The sequence below is a fragment of the Petromyzon marinus genome, chromosome 52 (genome assembly GCF_048934315.1).
Source record: "Petromyzon marinus isolate PM22_M1 ecotype Great Lakes invasive population chromosome 52, UKy_Petmar_22M1.pri1.0, whole genome shotgun sequence".
Classification (NCBI taxonomy): Eukaryota; Metazoa; Chordata; class Hyperoartia; order Petromyzontiformes; family Petromyzontidae; genus Petromyzon; species Petromyzon marinus.
Window position 1 is genome coordinate 5,771,150 of NC_133718.1, and position 20,883 is coordinate 5,792,032.

The 20,883-nt window shown below is 48.9% G+C and overlaps 1 protein-coding gene across 2 annotated transcripts in view; it reads right to left on the reverse strand.

Annotated features, from left to right (window-relative positions):
- Positions 1–16,239: 16,239 nt before the first annotated feature.
- LOC116953599 (insulin-like growth factor 1 receptor) overlaps positions 16,240–20,883 on the reverse strand; it is a 115,348-nt gene continuing 110,704 nt past the window's right edge. For both annotated transcript variants that reach the window (XM_032973938.2, XM_032973937.2), the window contains 4 exons: positions 19,820–19,979; positions 19,258–19,387; positions 17,949–18,083; positions 16,240–17,283 (listed from right to left, as the gene is read on the reverse strand). In XM_032973938.2, the coding sequence (XP_032829829.2) occupies positions 16,797–17,283; positions 17,949–18,083; positions 19,258–19,387; positions 19,820–19,979 (912 nt within the window). In that variant the 3' untranslated portion in view covers positions 16,240–16,796. The remainder of the gene's footprint in view (positions 17,284–17,948; positions 18,084–19,257; positions 19,388–19,819; positions 19,980–20,883) is intronic.

Below are 20,883 nucleotides of genomic sequence, written 5' to 3' on the forward strand. Positions count from 1 at the left end.
CTTGTGTTGCGATCAAAAATGTCGCGATTTTGTTTCATTTTATTTCTAACTGCGTGACTTCACCGAAAGAACCAAAGAGTAACTTTGTCCCCGTTAGCTTCCTCCCTCCGCCGTAAATCCACCTCCTTACGCTGACGATCCCTAACCTCTCGCTCCCTCCGCGTGGCAGCGGCTTTTGGCTGCTCAGCCATCGAAGAAAGGCGGTGGTCACCGCATCAGATGTGCTTCCGAGGCCGTCTGGAACGCTCTTCGGATGTTCGGAAGCCGCTTTCAATATTCAACTAGATTGACAAACTCATTTCTCTTCTTGGTTCTTTCGGTAAAGTCACCACGTAGAATGGAAACAAAGTAATAAAAATAAACATAATAAAATACAATTCTCACGACGTTTCGGCCACAACACAAGTAGCCTTCTTCGGGTGAAGGAACAGAAGTGTCGGGACGACAGCGCTTCAATGAACAGCTGAAGCGCTGTCCATGATGACAGTGGCATTGCCCTTGTCAAGGCGCTTCACTTATCTCACCCAGCTTAAAAGACGCTACGAATCTTAGCAGCGTTCATTGAAGCGCTGTTGTCCTTTCACACACACCCCCTTCCCTCCCCACCTTCGATTAGGGCGGTTGGCTACATACGTTGTGAAATATTTACAACATACATATACATACATTCAACATACATGCTACATACAAACAACACATACATGGCTGTGCCAGTCGACCGCCACCGATGATGCCAGATTGTTGGTCTCCCGTCTTCTTAGTTTAGGTATCTGTCTTTATTTTTGCTCAAAATGTTAAAAAAGAACATCTGGTCTGTAAATTTGAAGGGGTCCTTGTTGTCATTGTTGTTTTTTAGAGGATTCTGCTAACGCCTCGACTCGCCACAACGCCTTCCTGTGGAGGCCACAGACAAACGGGGTAGCAGCTGCGAATTATCAAGAGAGCGGCTCGCCGCTTTAAGTTTGTTGCCATAATTTTTGTTGTTGTTGTTGTTGCAATTACTCCACCCGTTTAATTAAATTCCCGGCCACGAACGGAAAAGCTATGAAAACGGATTCCCCCCCCCCCCGCGCCTCCTTTTTTTTCTTTCGACAGCTTCGGCAATGAGCCACACTTGCCACCACCACGCACAACAAACGGGGTCCTTTATTGTATAAACATCTGGCTCACAACACACCGCGTTGCAGTCATTGAGAGCGAACAGATGCGGCGACACTGCAGCTCCTTCCGCTGTCATTTGGTTGTCGAGCAGCCTGCTTTCTGCTCTGCTCGTGTTTTTTTTCTTTCTCCAAAGCTATTCCGCATCTGCTGTCAATTCAAGGGCTTCATTATTTACTTTTTATTTAACATATATATTTTTTTCATCATCATCATGATTGGGTCGAGGCTCAAAAGAAAGCCGTCCCTTGGTGTGGACCAATCAGTTTCAAGGACAATGCATCATATATTATCATAGTATGTTTTTTGTTTGCATTTTGACTGCAGGTATTGCGGTTAATGCAGACATGAATCCTTGTAAAAAGGTTTCAGTTTTGTTGCCAGAAAAAAGGGGAAAACCCCTATTATTACATTTTGGTACTGGCAAAGGAGGTCTAATGATGTAGATGCTCACCCAGAGCCCTCATTACTTTGATAGTGCATTGTTTTTGAGCTGTACGCCTTTTGGCGTCATCTGGTCGAGCACCAATTGGGTCGAGGCTCAAAAGAAAGCCGTCCCTTGGTGTGAACCAATCAGTTTCAAGGACAATGTATATATTATCATAGTGTGTTTTTTGTTTGCATTTTGACTGCAGGTATTGTGGTTAATGCAGACATGAATCCTTGTAAAAAGGTTTCAGTTTTGTTGCCAGATAAAAGGGGAAAAACCCTGTTATTATATTTTTTTTGTTCATTATAAAAAGTATACAAATTATTCCCGGCCAGAAAACTTTCATTTGTATGCCCGCGTCCTTCGGACTGCCGGTAGTCCATGTTCCCTCGACACAAACACACACGCGCGCGACCCACGTTGCGGCAACACTTCAATTTTGCACGATGCTGAAACCCCCGTGACTAAACCAACAGGGGAGGAGGGAGAGCGGTATTTTTTTTATTATTTCACAGCCGTTATGTAAACGGAACTAAAGTGACGGCCAAAGTTTTTTTTCCTCTCTTCTTAAATCAATGCAGACCACCTCCACGCACCAAATTGACATGCCCAGAAGAGAATTACCAATGTGATTTTTTTAAACCTACGTGCAAAAACGTGGCATTTATATATACATTACAAAAAAATCCGGTTGGCTATCAACTTCTGGGTCAGTGAATTAAATTCAAAAGACCATTGTTATGTGTGGCGGGTAGAATGTTGGTATTCCTATCTGGCTAGCGTGGATGAGTAGGTTAATGTGCCCTCTTAAAGGGTCTCTCTGCAATTCCCCTGCAGTGAAAGTCTTTCCACCAGCAATGGCGCCAGCGAGCAGGGCTGCACTTATTACCTTTGATGCTGGCGTAATTGTGCCTGGACATTCGTCTTTGGACCAATGTCTACAATGCACTCTATTGAAGCCCCCAGCAGCGAGTGATCGAGCGGCCACAAGCACCTCCAAATACACAAAGATCCCCCGTGTAGCCTTAACAGACTGTTGGGGCAAGTGCTGTTAGCGAACACCTATGAAGGCCGGCACGGCACACGAGGGGCTGGTTGGCCAACACCGCGCCCGGCCACCTTTGTCTCCCTAGTGACGATGTTTACACACCGCACCAGGTACTCATTTGAGGCCTAGTCGACCTAGGGGAGGCCCAGGCCCGGCTCAGATATTCGTCACTGGTGTTGGCCGCGAGCGGGAATCGAACTCGGGTCGCCAGGTTCGTAGCGCAGCGTAGAGCTAAGCACTACCGCTCCCCGTAAAAAAATCACCTCCACACACACACACACATGGAGAGGAGCAACAAGCGAGATAATTTGATGGTACATACCTGGTTCGAATGAGACGTGTGCTTTTATCTGGCAAATGCATTTGGTGAACGATAATTTCCTGGGCTTTTTCCAACCCCTTGGCTTTGTGGGCACCACTTGAAGAGTGATCATGTAACTGTGGGGGTGTGGTGTTATGGGACAGAGGGGTCTTTTTTTGGTTAAAGCAATTACTTTGTCAAAAGCTTTCCCAATTGAGCCATGGGATTACTTAAATGGAATGTCCCCCACTATTTTAATCATCATTATGGACCAGTTTTACTGCCAAGTGGTGGCTTGGGAATTTCTAAAACGGATTATAAACCTACAACCGTGGGTAGTTTGTGTGGACTTCACATCCCAACAAGCGGTTGTTTTGAATAAACCTTTGAGGTTATTCATTTGAGGTGTCCTCTTTTTTTCTGTACATTTGTGGCTTTTTATTTGACTCTCACGGGCACATCTTGACACTTGAATATTTTGAGTGCAAACCTATTTGGCAGATTTGAATGGCTGAGGGCCGGATGAATTATTCACAATACTGATAAACAGACTCGTTTCATGAAATATTAAATAACTTTTATTCAGCACAATTCTACAGCTAAGAAAAAAATGCATTTAAAAGCCTACGGCATCATCCCATAAAACTCAGGAAGGAAACTGAAGAATCCAATTTACATTGTACAAGATTTAAAAAAAAACAAGCCTTGAATATTACAATTCAAATAGAACAGAAATAATCTTAGAAACAGAATATACAAAAGAGTCGTTCTGAAAAAAATCCTAATTTATATTAATACTAAAAACAGTGTGTCCGAGTATGTACAAGGTGACGATTTGGAAGCTTATTCGGGGAAAGGGTTGAAAAGTAACACGTGACGAACAATACAAGCAAGTGCTCAAAAAACGAAGTGTACACAATTCCAAAAAGCACGCCCCGCAAAAAAAAGGTGTTCGAGGTAATCGCACTCAGCCCCGGAGATAGTCACGTGACAAAATATGCGGCACAGGAACCTTAAAAGTTCTGGAATTCTGCCATCGGGTTGCAAACGTCTTTAAAATTGCAACAACACAAAAATGCAAAACACGGAACGGAGAAGAAGACCCAATAACCACAGCATTGCAATCTTTCACCCCGGGCTCAGACACGAACAGTGCGAGCGAACGCAGTGAAGACAAATTAGTGTATTGTCGTTTCAAACCCTGAACATGCATCAAAAGCGTGCAGTTTTATTACTAATATTCTTATTACGATGTATCCATTTTTTTATTACACTTTGCTTTTAAAAAAAAAAGTATTCTTCTGGATTGTTTGCTGCAGGAATTTGGAGGTAGGACATTTGCAGCAGTAGCAGCAGCGATTACCTGTTTTGAAGTATTGGCGAATTGTTACCAGCTATCGTTACCGCGAAAAATAAAGCAGAGTTGATCAAGTGTAGTGGTGACGTCTGACAACAATATTAAAATAATTATTAAACCAATTTGGATGGAACTGTTGCTCTTTAACGCGTGGTAGGCTGTAGCGACCAATAATGGCCGTAGGTTTTTGGGGGAGGGTTAGATCGCGTAAATATAAACGTATCGATCATTAAACCCGCCACCACCCGACAGCCAATGAGGACAGGGTTGTCACGTAAGCAAAAGATGCCAATTCGCTACGAGTTCAGCACACCGGTGTGTTGGAGAGTAAACCCACAACAGTTACAATTTTGATTTAAAGCTTTCGTGACTGCAGTAATTCATATTCTTAGTTCTTTCGGTAAAGTCACGTTGAAGGGAAACAACAAAATAATAAAATATATATTTTATTAATACAATTATTAAAATTGTTAATCAAATATATATTTTATTATTTTGTTGTTTCCCTTCAACGTGACTTTACCGAAAGAACTAAGAATATAACAGTTACAATTGTTTACGAGACAAACCTTACGAATTGGCTGTCGGGTGGTGACGGGTTTAACGACACATTAATATTCACTCGATCTGAACAAAAAAAAAAACCTCTGTTGCTCTTTGTTTACATTCGGAAAGTTGCGGTGGGAGCCATATCCCCCCCCCCCGCCCAAAGAAAAATCCTATTAGATCTTCTTGAATTCATTAATCGAGCGAGTAAATGCAACATTCAATGGCTCTGTTAATTTGTAATTTGTCATATGGGATATTACATTTGTCCCCTTTTACATTTGCAACACATTACTTAGAACTATTAAAACACTACCCTGCCTGCTCACACCAATCCACACCACATTGGGGTTTTTAGTTTGTTACCTTTAATTTACCCTAGCTCACCTCTCGGCTGACAAGTTTCGTCGGGGAGATTTTCATGAAAAAAAGAAAATTCGATTCACCGCCGGGGCGAGTCGGGGTTGGGGGGGGGGGATAACAAGACGGGAGCGCCACGCAGATTTCAAAACGGCAGGGTCGGGTATGGACGAGACAGATCAGACATGGGTGGGGGGGAGAGACGGCTAGGGCGAGACATGGGGGGGGGGGTGGGAGAGAAGGCTAGGATGTGACAGGTCAGACATGGGGGGAGGGGGGAGAGAAGGCTCTGAATGACTCGCAAAGCTCCGATATTGCAGCACAACAAATTCCCAGCAGCAGCAGCAGCCGATTGCCATCCACAAATCCCGGGCCTCTTCCTTTGCAGGGGGCGCCCGCAGGCAACCAGCAACACGGCGTAAAGGAGCCCCCCACAACCGCGCGTACGCGCCCTTAAATTTGCAAAAAGGAAACAACTTCTGTGCTACCCCCCCCCACGCCTCTCCTCCGCAGAAAGGGCCGAGCCCACTGTGTTTCCTGAGTTAAATTTTGTTTCGGCATTCCACAAAAAACAGAGAGAGGATAAAAACTATTACATTCACAGTTAGGGGGGGGGGGAGGGGGTAAAGAGGGAGCTAGGGTGCCGGTGTGAGTTGGGCGATCACGCTGAACTCTTCCCTTGAACTTAAGTGCACTCAACAACGGTCATCATCACACAGAACGAGTGAAATTCCGTAAAATGAGAAAGGGGCGGGTTAAGGGGAGGAAAGTGCGTATGTTGGGGGCTATCAATTATTTACCTACCTTGGAGGGCAGCTGACGAGAACACCGTGTTTTTGTTTTCTAGGAAAGCCAGAATTGGCACTCAAATAGATCTACACTTTGAATATTTTGTTTCTCCACTCACCCCCTTACAAATGCCAAGCAATTACCTAATGTCGCACATTAAAAGAAACGTATTCAGAGACGGCATTCCATAAGCGGCCCAATAATTATGCTCGAACAGGACGCAGTTTTTGTTGTTGTTCGTGTCGGACTCAAAACAGAAAGGGGCTCAATTGAACCAGAACGGACCGAGACAATGACGGCAAAGAGTTACACAACGCTTCCGAGTAGTAATGCAATTTCCTTTGATTTACTCTTGCCAGGTTCACGCCATCAGAGAGTGGACATGGGGATGACCCCCCCGCCACACCCCGTCTTGGTCGGGACAACACGTGGGAGGTCAGTGAACATCCCCTCTCGTCAATTTAATTCCTTACAATGATTTGCACGTCAATAACGGCGGTGGGGTGGGTGGGTGGGTGGGGGGGGCGTCACCTTTTGGCCACGTACAAAATAAAAAAAACCTCCTCACTCGCCCCTCTTGACGAGCGGAACGAGGCCGTCAACGGCTGAAGCATCAACCGACCGCGGGATTGTCTGTTACCTGGAAGCCTGCGGTCCGCTGAAGAATTTCAAACGCTCGCCCCCACAAACTTACTTTCGGGAGGTTTTTTTTTCTTTCGCCACGGTCGTGTTATCGGTTCGCGGAATGAAACGTCGGACACGGGGAGAGGGGCGGGGGGTGGGGGGCGTTGCAACAAATCGTGCAACGTTAACCCCCGACAGGGCGTCGGAGAGATTTCGCCCCGGTTTCTCTCCCCAAAATTGTTCCCATTTTGAAAAGTGTCTACGATACTATGCTCGCTGCTGCACCGGGCACCACAAGCACGAGGTGAAGCCATGCCCCCATCTGCCATGCGGTCTCGGCGGTGGCCAGAGTCGCCACTGCCAATTATGCCAAGAATCCCACAGACAGTGATACCCCAAAACGCTCCTGAACCTTGCAAACAACAGCACGGGGGTTCAGCTCTCCGATGTGCTTCAGGATCGGTGCCGAGCGGCGGTGCGGATGTCCGACGTTTCGCTTCAAGCGCTCGCAGCTTCAACGGGTAAATGGATTCCTCGCGCGGCACAACACGACAGAACATCGGTGGCCCTCAGCACCGCAGCCGCGGAATAAAAAACCTGCACAGTCCGAGTCCCAGCCAGGGACTTAGGGTGGGCAGAGAATATTCTTTTAAGGGCGCAGTAGCGTTGCGTAGTCTCGGGAGTGATCGCTTGGCCTGCGAATCGATTGCCACGGTGCACTGATCCGACGCTTCTTCGGAAACAAACGCATATGGCGAAATTATTAGGGGGTGTTTTTTTTTTGCTGTTGTTAATGTACGTACAATTTTTTTATTTTTTTACTGCGATAGATATAAATAAAGATTCTTTAAAAAAAAAACTTTATCGTGAACGTACGCGGGTGTCCAAATCTCAAAAATAACGGCAGATGCTTAAACGGAAAAGCTGATGATTTATAATTGATCTTTTTGGCGTCGGATCATGTAAATAAAATGTCGTAAAACCCTCCTCCACCCCAGAGGCAATTAATAAAGTTGTCAAATGGACAAACGTGCCAATGTATTACTGCTTTAGCAGCAGCACCACCAGTGATGTTGAGATGGCAATCTCACAACATTTAATAGCGGATTTTCCTCTCATCAGCTGATGGTTACCATCATCAGCTGGGGGTTATTCTCATCAGCTGATAGTGACCATCAGCTAGGGGTTATTCTCATCAGCTGATGGTTACCATCATCAGCTGGGAGTTATTCTCATCAGCTGATGGTTACAATTATCCGCTGGGGGTTATTCTCATCAGCTGGTTACAATTATTCACTGGGGGTTATTCTCATCAGCTGATGGTTACCGTCATTAGCTGGGGGTTATTCTCATCAGCTGGTTACAATTATCCGCTGGGTGTTATTCTCATCAGCTGATGGTTACCGTCATTAACGGGGGGTTATTCTCATCAGCTGGTTACAATTATCCGCTGGGTGCTATTCTCATCAGCTGATGGTTACCGTCATTAGCTGGGGGTTATTCTCATCAGCTGGTTACAATTATCCGCTGGGGGTTATTCTCATCAGCTGATGGTTACCGTCATTAGCTGGGGGTTATTCTCATCAGCTGGTTGCAAGTATCCGCTGGGTGTTATTCTCATCAGCTGATGGTTACCGTCATTAACGGGGGGTTATTCTCATCGGCCGGTTACAATTATCCGCTGGGTGTTATTCTCATCAGCTGATGGTTACCGTCATTAACGGGGGGTTATTCTCATCGGCTGGTTACAATTATCCGCTGGGTGTTATTCTCATCAGCTGATGGTTACCGTCATTAGCTGGGGGGTTATTCTCATCGGCTGGTTACAATTATCCGCTGGGGGTTATTCTCATCAGCTGATGGTTACCGTCATTAACGGGGGGTTATTCTCATCAGCTGGTTACAATTATCCGCTGGGTGTTATTCTCATCAGCTGATGGTTACCGTCATTAACGGGGGGTTATTCTCATCGGCCGATGGTTACTATGGCTGCGATTGTATGACTTGGAAGGAAAAAAAGTATTATTTTTCGTGACAAATGCTTAAAACTTATCAATTATGTCCAACTAAAACAATAGTTTTGATCAGTTTTTATTTTTTTGCTCAATGGAAAATTACGAGGGGGGGGGGTATTCCTATTCATTGCGTTTTTATTTTTTACATCCGGCTTCTGCCAGCAAAAGGAAAAAAAATAGGGGTAAACATTAAATAGCGAGAGAGTGGGAATAAGCTGCATGCACGGACCATACCTTTACAAACTAGCGAACGAGTACACTTGGTTTAAAAACCACGAAAAGTCACTAAATATTTCGAGTGAAAAATAACTTACCAAAATTCAAGACCATAATTTATTGAATTCTGTGAACCGAAAAATATTCACACAAATTACAATTGAAGTCAAAAATAAGACAGGTATAGATGAATACACATAATCATTCTCTTCCGCCCCAACTACTACACACAAGAAGCCGAGGGCGATTGCGTAACCCCCCTTCCCTCCCCTCCCCCCCTCCTCCTCCTTAAAGCTGCGATACTTTCCGCTTGTGGGCCCCTTTTGTCCAAGGCAGGAGATCAATTAGACGTTGAGCACGAGTGAGTGAATTTGGCAACCAATACATACAGGTCCGGCAAGGGAAGAGGTTATGGTGGGTGCAGAAGGTGGGTCGAGGTGGGTTGAGAAAGGCGGGTGGAGAAAGGTGGGTGGAGAAAGGTGGGTGGAGAAAGGTGGGTGGAGAAAGGTGGGTGGAGAAGTTGGGTGGTGGTGCGAGCAAAAATAGTGATACGTGACAGATACCATACAATAATATCAACTATTGAATCGGGAGTACTCTCTCGATGCCAAATACGGGCGACCCGCATATAAACGAGGGGGGGGGGGGGGGGGGAAATGTCAATGGAATTGGGGAAGGGCGCAGAGTGTGGAGCAAAAAATATCAAGCCGCCGTTATCCGGCCTTCCGATCTTGAACGACTCAAAAAGACAGTCATGGACATACAGAACAACAAGTGCTAGCGCTGTTGAGAAATGGCAAGTGCTTTTTTTCCCTACTAAATGTTTATACTTTACAAAAGGTTTTTGTTTCGTTTGTTTAACCTTTACTTTAAAGAAGAAAAAAACAGAAACTAGTCTCCTGAGTTTCAGACGAATGAAAAAAAAAGCATTTAACGGCAATAAAAAAAAATAACATTCACTTTTAAAAATAAGGATGGGCTGTCATTGTCTTTAACTCTTTCAACGTACAACCATCCCACTGAACGGTACAGAGGTCATCGGTAAAGTGTGAGTTTGCGCCAGGTTCATTCTCCGCGTGCCGGTCCGTAACCTACACTTACAGCAATTGTGAGCCCCCCCCCCCCCGCAGTACCCTGAAACAAAGTGTACCAGGTTGACAACAACAAAAAATGAATTCAACACTGCTCCTAAAAATAATAATAGGAATTCAACACGGTTCCTAATTTCTTTCCAGGAAAACTTCCAAACCATTTTTCCCGTTTTCCGCATCGGAAGGCTTTGAGCGCGCGCGCAAAAAAAAAAACCCCGCCAGCCACTTTTTTTAAGAGGTAGGGGGGGGGGGGGGGTCTGTAAAATAACAGACGTTGAACGTTGTCGGCCGAGACGCGCTGTCTGGTTGAATCGTAAGCGGATCACAAGACGCGGGATTTCATTATTTGCTGCAGCGACGGTGGACGTGTGCGTTCGTGGCCAAGACGATTTGAACGTATCCGGGAATTGCATTATTTTTAGAAAATCCCTCCCCCCCCCCCCCCACAATCTCGTCACGTGGGTAAAGCCGCGAGCGTGCAGCACTTTTCAGAAGGGAGCCTCCGGTGAAGATACAAAGAGGTCTGAGAACATCCCAAATTCACAACAAGTTGTGGTCCGCGCTGCCCTTCGGTTACAAATTGGGGGGGGGGGGGGTGGGGGTTGCTTCTTGGCTCATTTGGGAATGTGTTTACTGCCTTTCGGTGCGCAGAGGTGTGAATGTACAACAAAAGAGACTACCTCGGGTGGAATATATAAGCACTGCAGTGTTTTGACAAAAAAAAAAAAACAGCAACAACAAAACATTCGTCATGGCTCAGCACGACGCTTTAAGTGAGTTTCCCTTGTCACCGTTTTTTTTTTTTGCGACTAATACCCAGGAGCTGTTACCAGATTCTCTGCACCACAGGCGCTGGTCCATTACTGAAGGGAAACGTGTACATAATTGAAAGGCGGGTGCGGGCGGGCGGGCGGGCGAAAGGGGGTGAACCAAAATAAGCGGGATGAGATGAAAACCCAAATGGTGGTGGGGCCTCGCGTGCTAAATATTTGCATCAATTGAGACCGGTCGACAATTCCGTGCTCTTAAGCCGGAAGCATGCTTGAGCTATTTGATCCGTTTTCATTTTCCTAACCCCATCCGCCCTCCCCCTCCTCTCCGAACGTAACGAGCCCTAAAAGTTAAGGAAATCTCGTTCATTTCCAGAGGCGTCGCGATGCCACGAAAGCCAGCGCCATTCCCCTTGTAACGACCGGCGCGCGAGTTCTCGTCGACGCGGACTTCACACGACTCGTTACCAATTTGCGCCAACGATCACAGGGTCACACTTCGGCTGTCGCTATTCGAGAGGTAACTTTTGCCCTGCTGTCGACTCGCCCCGGAGGTGCTGCGTCTCAGGATGTAGCCGATATTTGCCAACGCGAATGACCAGCAGGAAAACGATTCTTTTGAGACGATCGGACGGCAAATGGTTCGTTTAAAAACAACTTCACTTGCACGTCCTTTACGATAATTGCAAATAGCTCCGAGCCGCCCCGTCTGATCCGCGCACATCTGCAACGGCCTTGCGTTCATTACACGGTGCCACTCTGCATAAGCGTCGCGAAAAATATTGCTGCCGAGACACAAAATGAACGTAACGCGAACGAGATACACACAGACCAGACCATCCTCCCTACCCCACCCCCACCTGGTGCACACACACACACAGACACGTTGGAACTGTGTGAAAACAAAACTGGCGTCTTCCCCGGCTGGATAGCAGTGGATATCCGTGGCGTTGTCGCCACAAAACATCTTGGGTTGGCTGCTAAATATATCCCACCTATAACGATTCGCAAGTTACAAAACAAGTAACAAGGCAGCCACACCCCGCCCCCCCCCACACACTTTGACGGGAATTCGTTTTGCATTAAGACAGCCGAATGATTCAAGCGAAATGACCGACGGAAATGTAGCCAGGGTCTGCACACCAATGATTTAATCCACGACGGTTCACCTTCCAAAACGGCATTGCCGTGGGTTCAAGCAGCAGGAGCTTGTATTCGATGGCCACTCTCAAAACGATCACGCGGTATTGTGAAACTGCGCACATTGCACGTGTAGGCACAGGAGTGTAAATGCATATGCGTACACGCACGCACACGTGTGTACACACACACGCGACCTACGGGTGACAAAGAACAGACTTGTCAAAGAGCGATCGGGGGGGGGGGGGTGGGGGAACCTAAAAACGGGACAAAATTTCCCTAAACGCTGATGGGGGTATTTTTTTCGCACGCCTTCTGTACACTGCAAATTTCCTGCTTTTACCACCCCCCCACCCACCCACCTCGCCAACAACCTCGCCCACATCTGCATTACATTGCAGGAGAGTCAAGAGGTCAATGTTATATAACTGTATTTGCCGACACGCTTCGTGGGCCCTATTACTCTACTTATTATTATTATTGTTGTTGTCGTCACCGAGCTCAGCAGCGTTGCATCGAGTGTGGCCGAATCTGCCGCACGGAGAAATTATTTCGCCAGCGGGAGGGGCGAACGCACTTGCATGGAGAGATGGCCTGGGCTGCCACCCCCCTCCCCCACTACCTTGCCGAGCCCCGATGAATCCCCCATCGCGCGCGCAGGACGACAACGGGAAGTCTCGGCCGGCCCCCTCCCGTGTATGAGGTAAACCACGTGGACAAGCCACCGCTATGGAAAATAAAATTAAATCCTACACAAAAAAACCACACGTCTGCGCGATGATAACAATAATTGTGACGACGACGACGACGAGGACGTTCATTAAAGATACGAATAACGACGATAAGAATGAAAAAAAAAACTAATAACAAAAAAAAGTAACCAATGGTTTTTTGAGGTAGATTCTTTCTTTTTTCTTCTGAAGAGACCATGGAACGCACCACTTTTATGCGTGCTTTGTGTAAACGATAAAAAAAACTCCCCTCCTGTGAAAATGTTTTCTATCCAAGTGTAAAAAAGATTCCAGACTACGTCGACAGCCTTTTACAGTGATCTACAATTATTACCAAATAAATAAGATATAATAATTATACCTTCACAATATTACCAGAGAGGAAATATATCATAGAGGAAGGGAAAAAAATATATAGACGCAATAACCTTTAAAGCGAATATAACTAGCGAAGCGGTTTAGCAAGCAAGGTAATAATTTATGCAATTTAACAATGACCCGCTGGTTTTGTAAAAGAACATCAAATCAGGAACGAGAGTATTGTGCGTGCGTGTGTGTTTGTGTAAGTGAGAGTATATTTGGGATTCAGGACGGCCCTCGAGAGCCTTCGACTTGTACGCCGCACAAAACAACAATTGTGAAAGGGAACCACTGCGCAGATGCTTTGCTTGCTTTGTTTGATGGCAACCTATTTTCTCCCCACCCACCCCCCCCTACAACGCACCCGTCACATTTTGGGTCACCTCCCTGCCGCCGCCGCCGCCGCCGCCCCAAAACGTGTATCGGCGAATTGATAGCGACATGAATTGCCACCATCGCACACGCGCATGTGGGCCCCTGCGCGAAAGCACGCGTGCGTGCGTTCGTTCGCCGGTACGATTGGACTTGGCAGCGACAGCAAGGGGAGCAGGTGGATCCCGAGTGCGCCGGTGTACGTGCGGCGTAGTCACAACAACGTACACGCCGTGTACGTAAACGCGCACGGCGTGTACGTGCATACACGGCGGTGTACGACCGGATATGCCGCGTGGGCACGGCGCGCGAAATTGCGAGCGCGCGGAGTACACGCCGCTCGTGAGCGGAGCGCTAGTCGGCGAGCGAGCGAGGACGGGGCCCACTGCATTGTAGTGCCTTGAAAACGTGGCGGCCCATACCAGAGAGGTGAAGTATGACATTACGCCTCGTTAGGAGACGAAGCACGTGGACGGTCTGGGCGCCGAGTACCCAACGATCTGCGCAAATATTAAAAATTGCCCGAGGTCTGAATTGGTCCAACTCCGATTCGCTAAGGGATTTTGAAAAATTTTCAATTGCTCTTAATTTAGGAGAGGAATTACGTGTGATGGGGATAACTCGTAAGTCGATTGTCAAAGCCAACTGATAATAGTATAACGTAATTAATGACAAATGACAGTAGTAACGAAAATAATCGACAGAAACATACTTTCTTCAGCCAGACACACTGAAGCGCACGTCGGCGATGATGTCACAGTGACCACGTTGCATGGGGTTGCTTTCCTGGCAGCCGATTGGCTGCTGAAGTGGGCGTTGATGATGTCACCCCTAGCAACGGCGCTCAATCCAACGGGAGGAGTTGCGATCTCGCAAAAGACATTCGATGTTACTTTTCTAAGCAAGTTACGGACGCAACATATTACGAGTATTATGTTGGGTACTCGGGCTCCTGGCTCGCGAGAATTTATAAACGCATTTCTCTTTGCGAGCACGGCTTAACTTTGGGCCCAATTTACCACGAGGGGGCGAGAGATGATAACAAACCGTATTTCAATAATTACTCGAGAGTAGGATCCCGTTATGGGAATTTAAAGCGCTGGGCCTTCCGCGTGTATTATCGAAGCAAAAGCCACCTGCTGTTTTGCCAATGAGTTCTTAAAATTGCGCGGGACGTTTTGCTGGGGACGCTAACGCGCTATTGATGTTATCGATTACGTGCACGGGGGCGTGATTTAAGGTGGTTGCAAGGCGTGCTCTTCGCAAGTTACAAAACAAGTAACAATGCAGCCCCCCCCCCACTTTGACGGGAAAACAGGGGCCGTGCAAAGATCGATTTGGCTGGGGCTACTGTGCCCCCCACCCCCCCCCCCCCCCCCCCCCAGGCAAGCAAAGCATTCTCTCTCTTAGTGTGCATCGAATTGAGGATCAACCTTATCGGCTACCCCCCCCCGCTCCCCCCTAAGTTAGAAAGTTGAGAAAATGTTCTCGTACAGTCGTTAAAGTTCTCGTCGGTGCAATTTTGAAACCCGGGCGCCGATTTGAGCTGCGTTGCGGTGCGGTCAGCCGATGTGTAAATTTGTTCGCGAACAAAACAAACCCGTGGGTCCTCCTGCGCGTCATCGAACGCTCGGATATGCTCATGGTAATAGTGTTTGTGTGTGGTATTTTTTTGGTGAGAAAACATTGCAACGCCATAAGAAACCGGGAGATTAAAAACAGCAGCAGCTGAACAAAACATTACATTATTATACAACACCCACGTAACAAGTCACCTTGACACCCGTCTCAACTTGGATCAACTCCACCACGTGAATTTCTATCTCTCTCTCTTCTTTTCACGCAAATTTCCATCCAAAATGTAATTTTTTTTTATCCTTTTCAGCGAGCAGAAGCGTCGAGTCGGTCCCGCTCCTGCCAATCTACACTTCAAAAAATATCATTAAACTCTTGCCATCTACGAAACCTGATGAGTTATATTGCTCCATGATGGGATTTTTTATATATATTTTTAAATTATTTTGAGTCGGGGGAGGTGGAGGTCGGTACAAAAATCCTGTACAATTTTCTTTTTACTGGTTTGCATAAAAAAGTAAAAAAAAAAAAATTCTGAAAACAAAAGAGCTATATACTGTTATTAGTCAGCTGACAAAAATATATCAACAGCTGCACATTCACCTAGGTTTTATTTTAGCCACACAATAATGCGCACGCGCACACATTTCCAGAAACAACTGACTTTGGAGCAACAGAGGCCATGGAGTGCGCCAAAAATTTGTTTTTAACCGAGGGCACCCTCCCTCCCTCCCTCGCACGCTCACAAAGACAGCAGCGGGCGGTGCAGGTTTCAGCCCAAAACAGTTTTGTATTCCTCGACAACAACAAAAATAACGATTGAACCCTCCCCCCACCCACCCCCCCAAGACCCCTTGGCAAAAAAAAACTGCGAACCGACTTGCGAAATTCCTTCATTGCTTACGTTTCCCCGTGGTTAGGCCATCCTAAAGGTGTCTCTTCATGTCGTTTTGTTTTGAGGGCAGTCCAGCTTCCGAGGGTGTCTCTCCTACCTCGACAAGTTAGTTTTTTCTGCGTTTGGAAGCTTCTGTGGTTTAAACGAAGGACGGAGTGAGGTGAGGTGGGGGGGGGAGCAACAACAAAAAAGAAACCTCTCAGCCATCTTAAAAACCCGGCCCCTCTCACACTGAACGCGGTCCACTTCTCTTTGATTTGGGTTGCTCCGCCGCTCCGCCCAAGCCCCACTTCCTCTCCCTTTGTGTCTCCCTCTTCCACACGATTCCATCCATCCGCGGTACAATTTTCCAGGCAATCTCAAAAGCCAAACGCGGATTTCTCACCGTCTCAAGCATCGTCGTTCAAACATTGGTCTCAAGCTCCCCTAGTACAATTCTCGGACACCCACCCCCCCCACCCCACCCAACCCCTCTCCCCACCCCACCACCAAAAAGTTGGGTCGTAATCATGGAAATATTTTTCTGTCCAAGCAACCTTTTTTTTTAGCTTGCAAAGTTTCACTGTAATAGTGTTGTAAACGGCTTCACCGGGAAGGGGAGAAAAAAAAGTAATTCTTGCACGCAGTCGTTAATTTATTTGTAGTCCGTCTGAGGCTGCCCAACGCTCCCGCCGAGGCCCTCCCCACTGGCTCAACAACCGAGCGCGGCACGCAGCACCACCACCTCCCCCTCCTGTAGTGTTTTGCATTGCGCGAGTTCCTTTTTATTTTTAAACTGCCTTCACAGCCAACGCCCACCAACATTCAGCTTCGGCGTGTCGTAGTTTTGCATGATTAAAGTGCCTCCGTTATTATTATTATTAATATTCAACTGTCTCATTTTTGCTTCGCCTTGGTGGTGGCGGTGGTGCGGCGGTTCGTGGCGGCCCCGTCAACGTCCTTTAATGTTTTTTTTTCGTATTGTATTCGCGGGCGGCGGCGTCCGTAGCCCCCTCACGCCCTCGCACGTGTCCACCGTTCAGCACGACGACTGCGGCAGGTGCCGGTCTCTCTCTACACCTTCGTCGTCGTCGTCGGCGTCGTCGGCGGCGGCGCAGAAAACCAGCGGCCGCTCCTCGCGAGCGTCGCCGGGCGACGACGCCGAGGGCCCCCCGCCGGTGGCGGAGGCCCGGCCGGGGTCGCCCCTCGGCGGCTCGGCCTGCGCCGGCCTGCACCTGTTGGGCGGCGCCCCGCCGTCGCCGCCGCCGCCGTTGTCGCGCGCAAACTCGCGCACCGAGTGGAAGGAGACGGCCGGCGTGAGCGGCACGCTCTCGGGGTCGCCGTCGGAGCACGGCCACTCGTCGGGCTCCGCGCTCGGGCCGCAGCCCACGCGATTCTCGTCGCTGTAGTAGAAGGAGAGGTCGTGGAAGGAGGGCCGGAGGTCGTCCTTCATCGAGCCGATGATCTCCAGGAAGGTGGGACGCATGCGCGGGTTGTACTGCCAGCACAGCCGCATCAGCTCGTACCTGCGGTCGGTGCGAAAGGAGGCGGGGCGGGGGGGGGGGGCACGGACGGCGGTCGAATGTGTTTCAACACATACCCCCCCCCCCCCCCCCACCGTGTAGCCTTAACAAACGTTTGGGGAAAGTGCTGTTAGCGAGCACCGGTTAAAGCCACCACGGCACACGAGGGGGTTGATGGCCAGCACTACGCCTAGCCGCCTTCGTCTCCCTAGCGGTGATTTTAAACACCGCACCAGGTACTCATTTGAGGCTGTGTTGGACCTTGGGGAGGCCAGGGACCGGTTCAGACAATCGCCACAGGGTGCTGGTCACCATCGGGATTTGAACTCTGGTCGCCGGGTTCGTAGCGCAGCACGCGCTAACCACCACACCGCTCGCCTCCCCACCTACAGCAATAACGCAAACGCACACACAATGGGTAAAGACCATTTGCCTTCTTCCACATTCAATAATCGCGTGTGATCAATGGCCAGTGCTTGTTTCGACACACGCACGACCACAGTGATCCCCTGCAGAGCCGCGTAGAGTGTCGGGGCTAACGCTGCAAACGAAGCGCCTATTGCGAGCGCGGGCCAACAGGCCAGCAACGCGCTTTGCCGCACTGCCCCCTGCTGCTCGCGACGCGCGCAACAACTCCGCGCGGAGAGCGAAAGGGGCGCAAGACTCACAGCTTGTCGAGACAATTGTCGGGCCTCTCCAGCAGGCCGCCGTCCATCACAAACTTGAGCACCTGCTCGTTGGACATGCCCTGGTAGGGCTGCTCGGCCAGCGTGGCGATCTCCCAGAGCACGACCCCGAACGACCTGCAAGGCACCGAGGCGCATGAGCACGCACGCACGCACGCGTACAGTAAGTGCGATTCGCCAATGAGTGGCGGCCCCGTGACCGTGGCGCCCGTGGCAGGCTAGGTGCGTTGAGGCCGTGCGCAAGTGCGGAAGGGCTCACTGGCACGCAAGTGCGCGCGTACGTGTGCAAACGTCTGCATCCGCAGGTGCTAACGAAAAGGATACAAGTGCAAAGACTGTTGGGGACGAGTGCTCTTAGCGAGCACCTATGAAGGCCGGCACTGCACTAGGTCGCGCAGCGTGCCAACCGCTATACTCGCCGCTCCCCACAACACCCGCACATGTGTGTACACACATGAAAACGTAAACGACACACACGTGCAGACGCAACACAAACGAAAGTAAACTATTTCTTACCAGGTGAGGTTCACTGAGCTATATAGGAGCTCTTTTTCGGAAGCGACCTGGCCGCAAATGATAGCTCAAGAAAGTGGCTCATCACGTGAAAATGTAGAGCAGTCAAAACACTCTGAACGCACATCGACTCTAAATGTAGAAGGTAAAACCGGAGGACCCACAGAAAAATCCACAGGACCACGGGGAGAGAGACACGCAAAATCCAAATATGCAGCAGGCGTCAGGGTCGGGATCGAACCCACGGCCTTCCGCGTACCTCGTGAGGGAGACAACATCTCGGCACACACGCATGCACGTACAGCATTGCCACACCGCACCGGTGCACCCGGGAGCAACATTACTTTAGCGACAGAACTGACGGAAATTCTCCTCTCCTTATTGCAAACGATGATCGCTGTTGTTGTTATTGTTGTTGTTCATAATAAAGGTTTTTTGGGTTAGATCGCGTTATTTATAAATGTGTCGTAACCCTCCACCACCCGACACGGCCAATCAGCAAAAAAGTCTCACGTTGACAAGACAAATAATTCACTACTTTAGCCCACCGGTGTGCCGAAGAGTGAATCCACAACATTTACAGTTTGAGTACGACTTTTCGCCGGTAATTACATCCAGCATCATCGGGCAATTCGCCAGAATGGTAAAGCCCTCGCTTGCTCCCGGTCTTAAACAGAGCAGCAGCAGGGTGACGTCATCATTTAACTCATTTCAGGTGCAGTGATTTGAGGCGGAGGGTGGGGGGGGGGTAATGTTGTTGTTGTTGTTGTTGTCTCACCAGACATCGGAGTAGGTCGTGAACACGCCGTCGCGCAGCGACTCGGGCGACATCCAGCGCACGGGCAGCAGACCCTTGCCACCCTTGCGATAGTAATCCGTCTCGTAGATGTCGCGCGTCATCCCAAAGTCTGCAACGCAGGAGGGGAAGTTATCCACCGTGTTCTCGCAGACACACGCACACGGTGGCACTCCCACCCCGCCCCTCCACCCGCCGCATGCTAACCGTTGCGCTACCGCTCCCCGCATCCATGCACGCGCACGCACGTAGCCCGGAGCGCGAGTGAGCGTGCGCGTCTCGTGTGGGGGCAAATGAAAAGGCCGAGTCGACCTAGGGGAGGCCCAGGACCGGTTCAGATAATCGTCACTGGTGTTGGTGGCCGTGTGAGCGGGAATCGAAACTCGGGTCGCTGGGTTCGTAGCGGGCGGCGCTAACCGCTGCACTACCGCACGCACGTGTATGTGCACACGCACGTACACATTGCCGGGCGCGCGGGTGAGCGAGCGAGTGAGCGTGCTTGCGCATAACGCGCACGGTGAGGTGGAGAGCGAGGAGGCCGAACCTCCGATCTTGACGGTGAAGTCGTGGGCCACCATACAGTTGCGAGCAGCGAGGTCGCGGTGCACGAACTTCTTGGCGTTGAGGTAGGCCATGCCATCGGCGATCTCTCCCGCCATCTGCACCATCTCCTTCAGCGTCGGCGCCGGGCGCTTTGGGTTATTCTGCGAAGGTACCAAGAGGCGGGTTCGCCGCCACGCGAAGTAAGAAAAGCTGGCAGTCGACGTTTTGAAGGGGGCGCTATTCACGCGAGCGGGTTCAGCGAGGCGCCCCTCCGTGGGTGTTGTTTTGCGTTCGCGCCCTCCGCTTATTGTTGGGCACAGTGTTTCGCGATGTCCGACGTTTGGAGATGTTCCACGTGCCGGGAAGCCCCCACGTGCCAACTTTTGCTGCTTTGCTTTCGTTTCATTTCGTTTCGACGAGACGGAAAGTTGCACGTATAAAAACGAACAAAAGGATACCCAGTAGTGATACACTGGAAACAAGTTAAAAGTACATCAATAAACCATCCAAAGGCGCTTGTCAGACATATCGCGAGGACGTAAAAATGAAAATTTTCTACGGACACAACACTCATGATTATAAAAAAAAATCCATTATTACCCAAAATCTATTCAACGTAAACAAGACCAAACTCAGAATCGTGGCCAGCGTTGCTGACTCACACGAACCTCCCCACCCCCCCCATGCCCCCCCCCATACCCCCCCCCGTGGCGTGGGATGGTGAAATTGAGTAATGACATCCAGGTTGAAAAGTTATGTTCTTCTTTGACGAATCTTATGACAAAAAAAGGATGATGATGATGGCGTTGTGGTAGCAGACAGATGTGAAATGCTTCATTGCCAAAAAGCCTTTCCACCTTTCAAGAAATGTATTTGTGTAATCCAACATTGATCATCCCATTTAGTACGTGGATTTTTTTATGTTTAATTTAACTTGTTTATTTCGTCCACCTTTATTTTTCCCAGACGAGCCAATAATAGGGCATCGACGGGCTGTGAGGCACACGGCACCCTACACTTCGTAGCTAAAATATAACGACGTCAAACCAAAAATTGCCTTGCGAA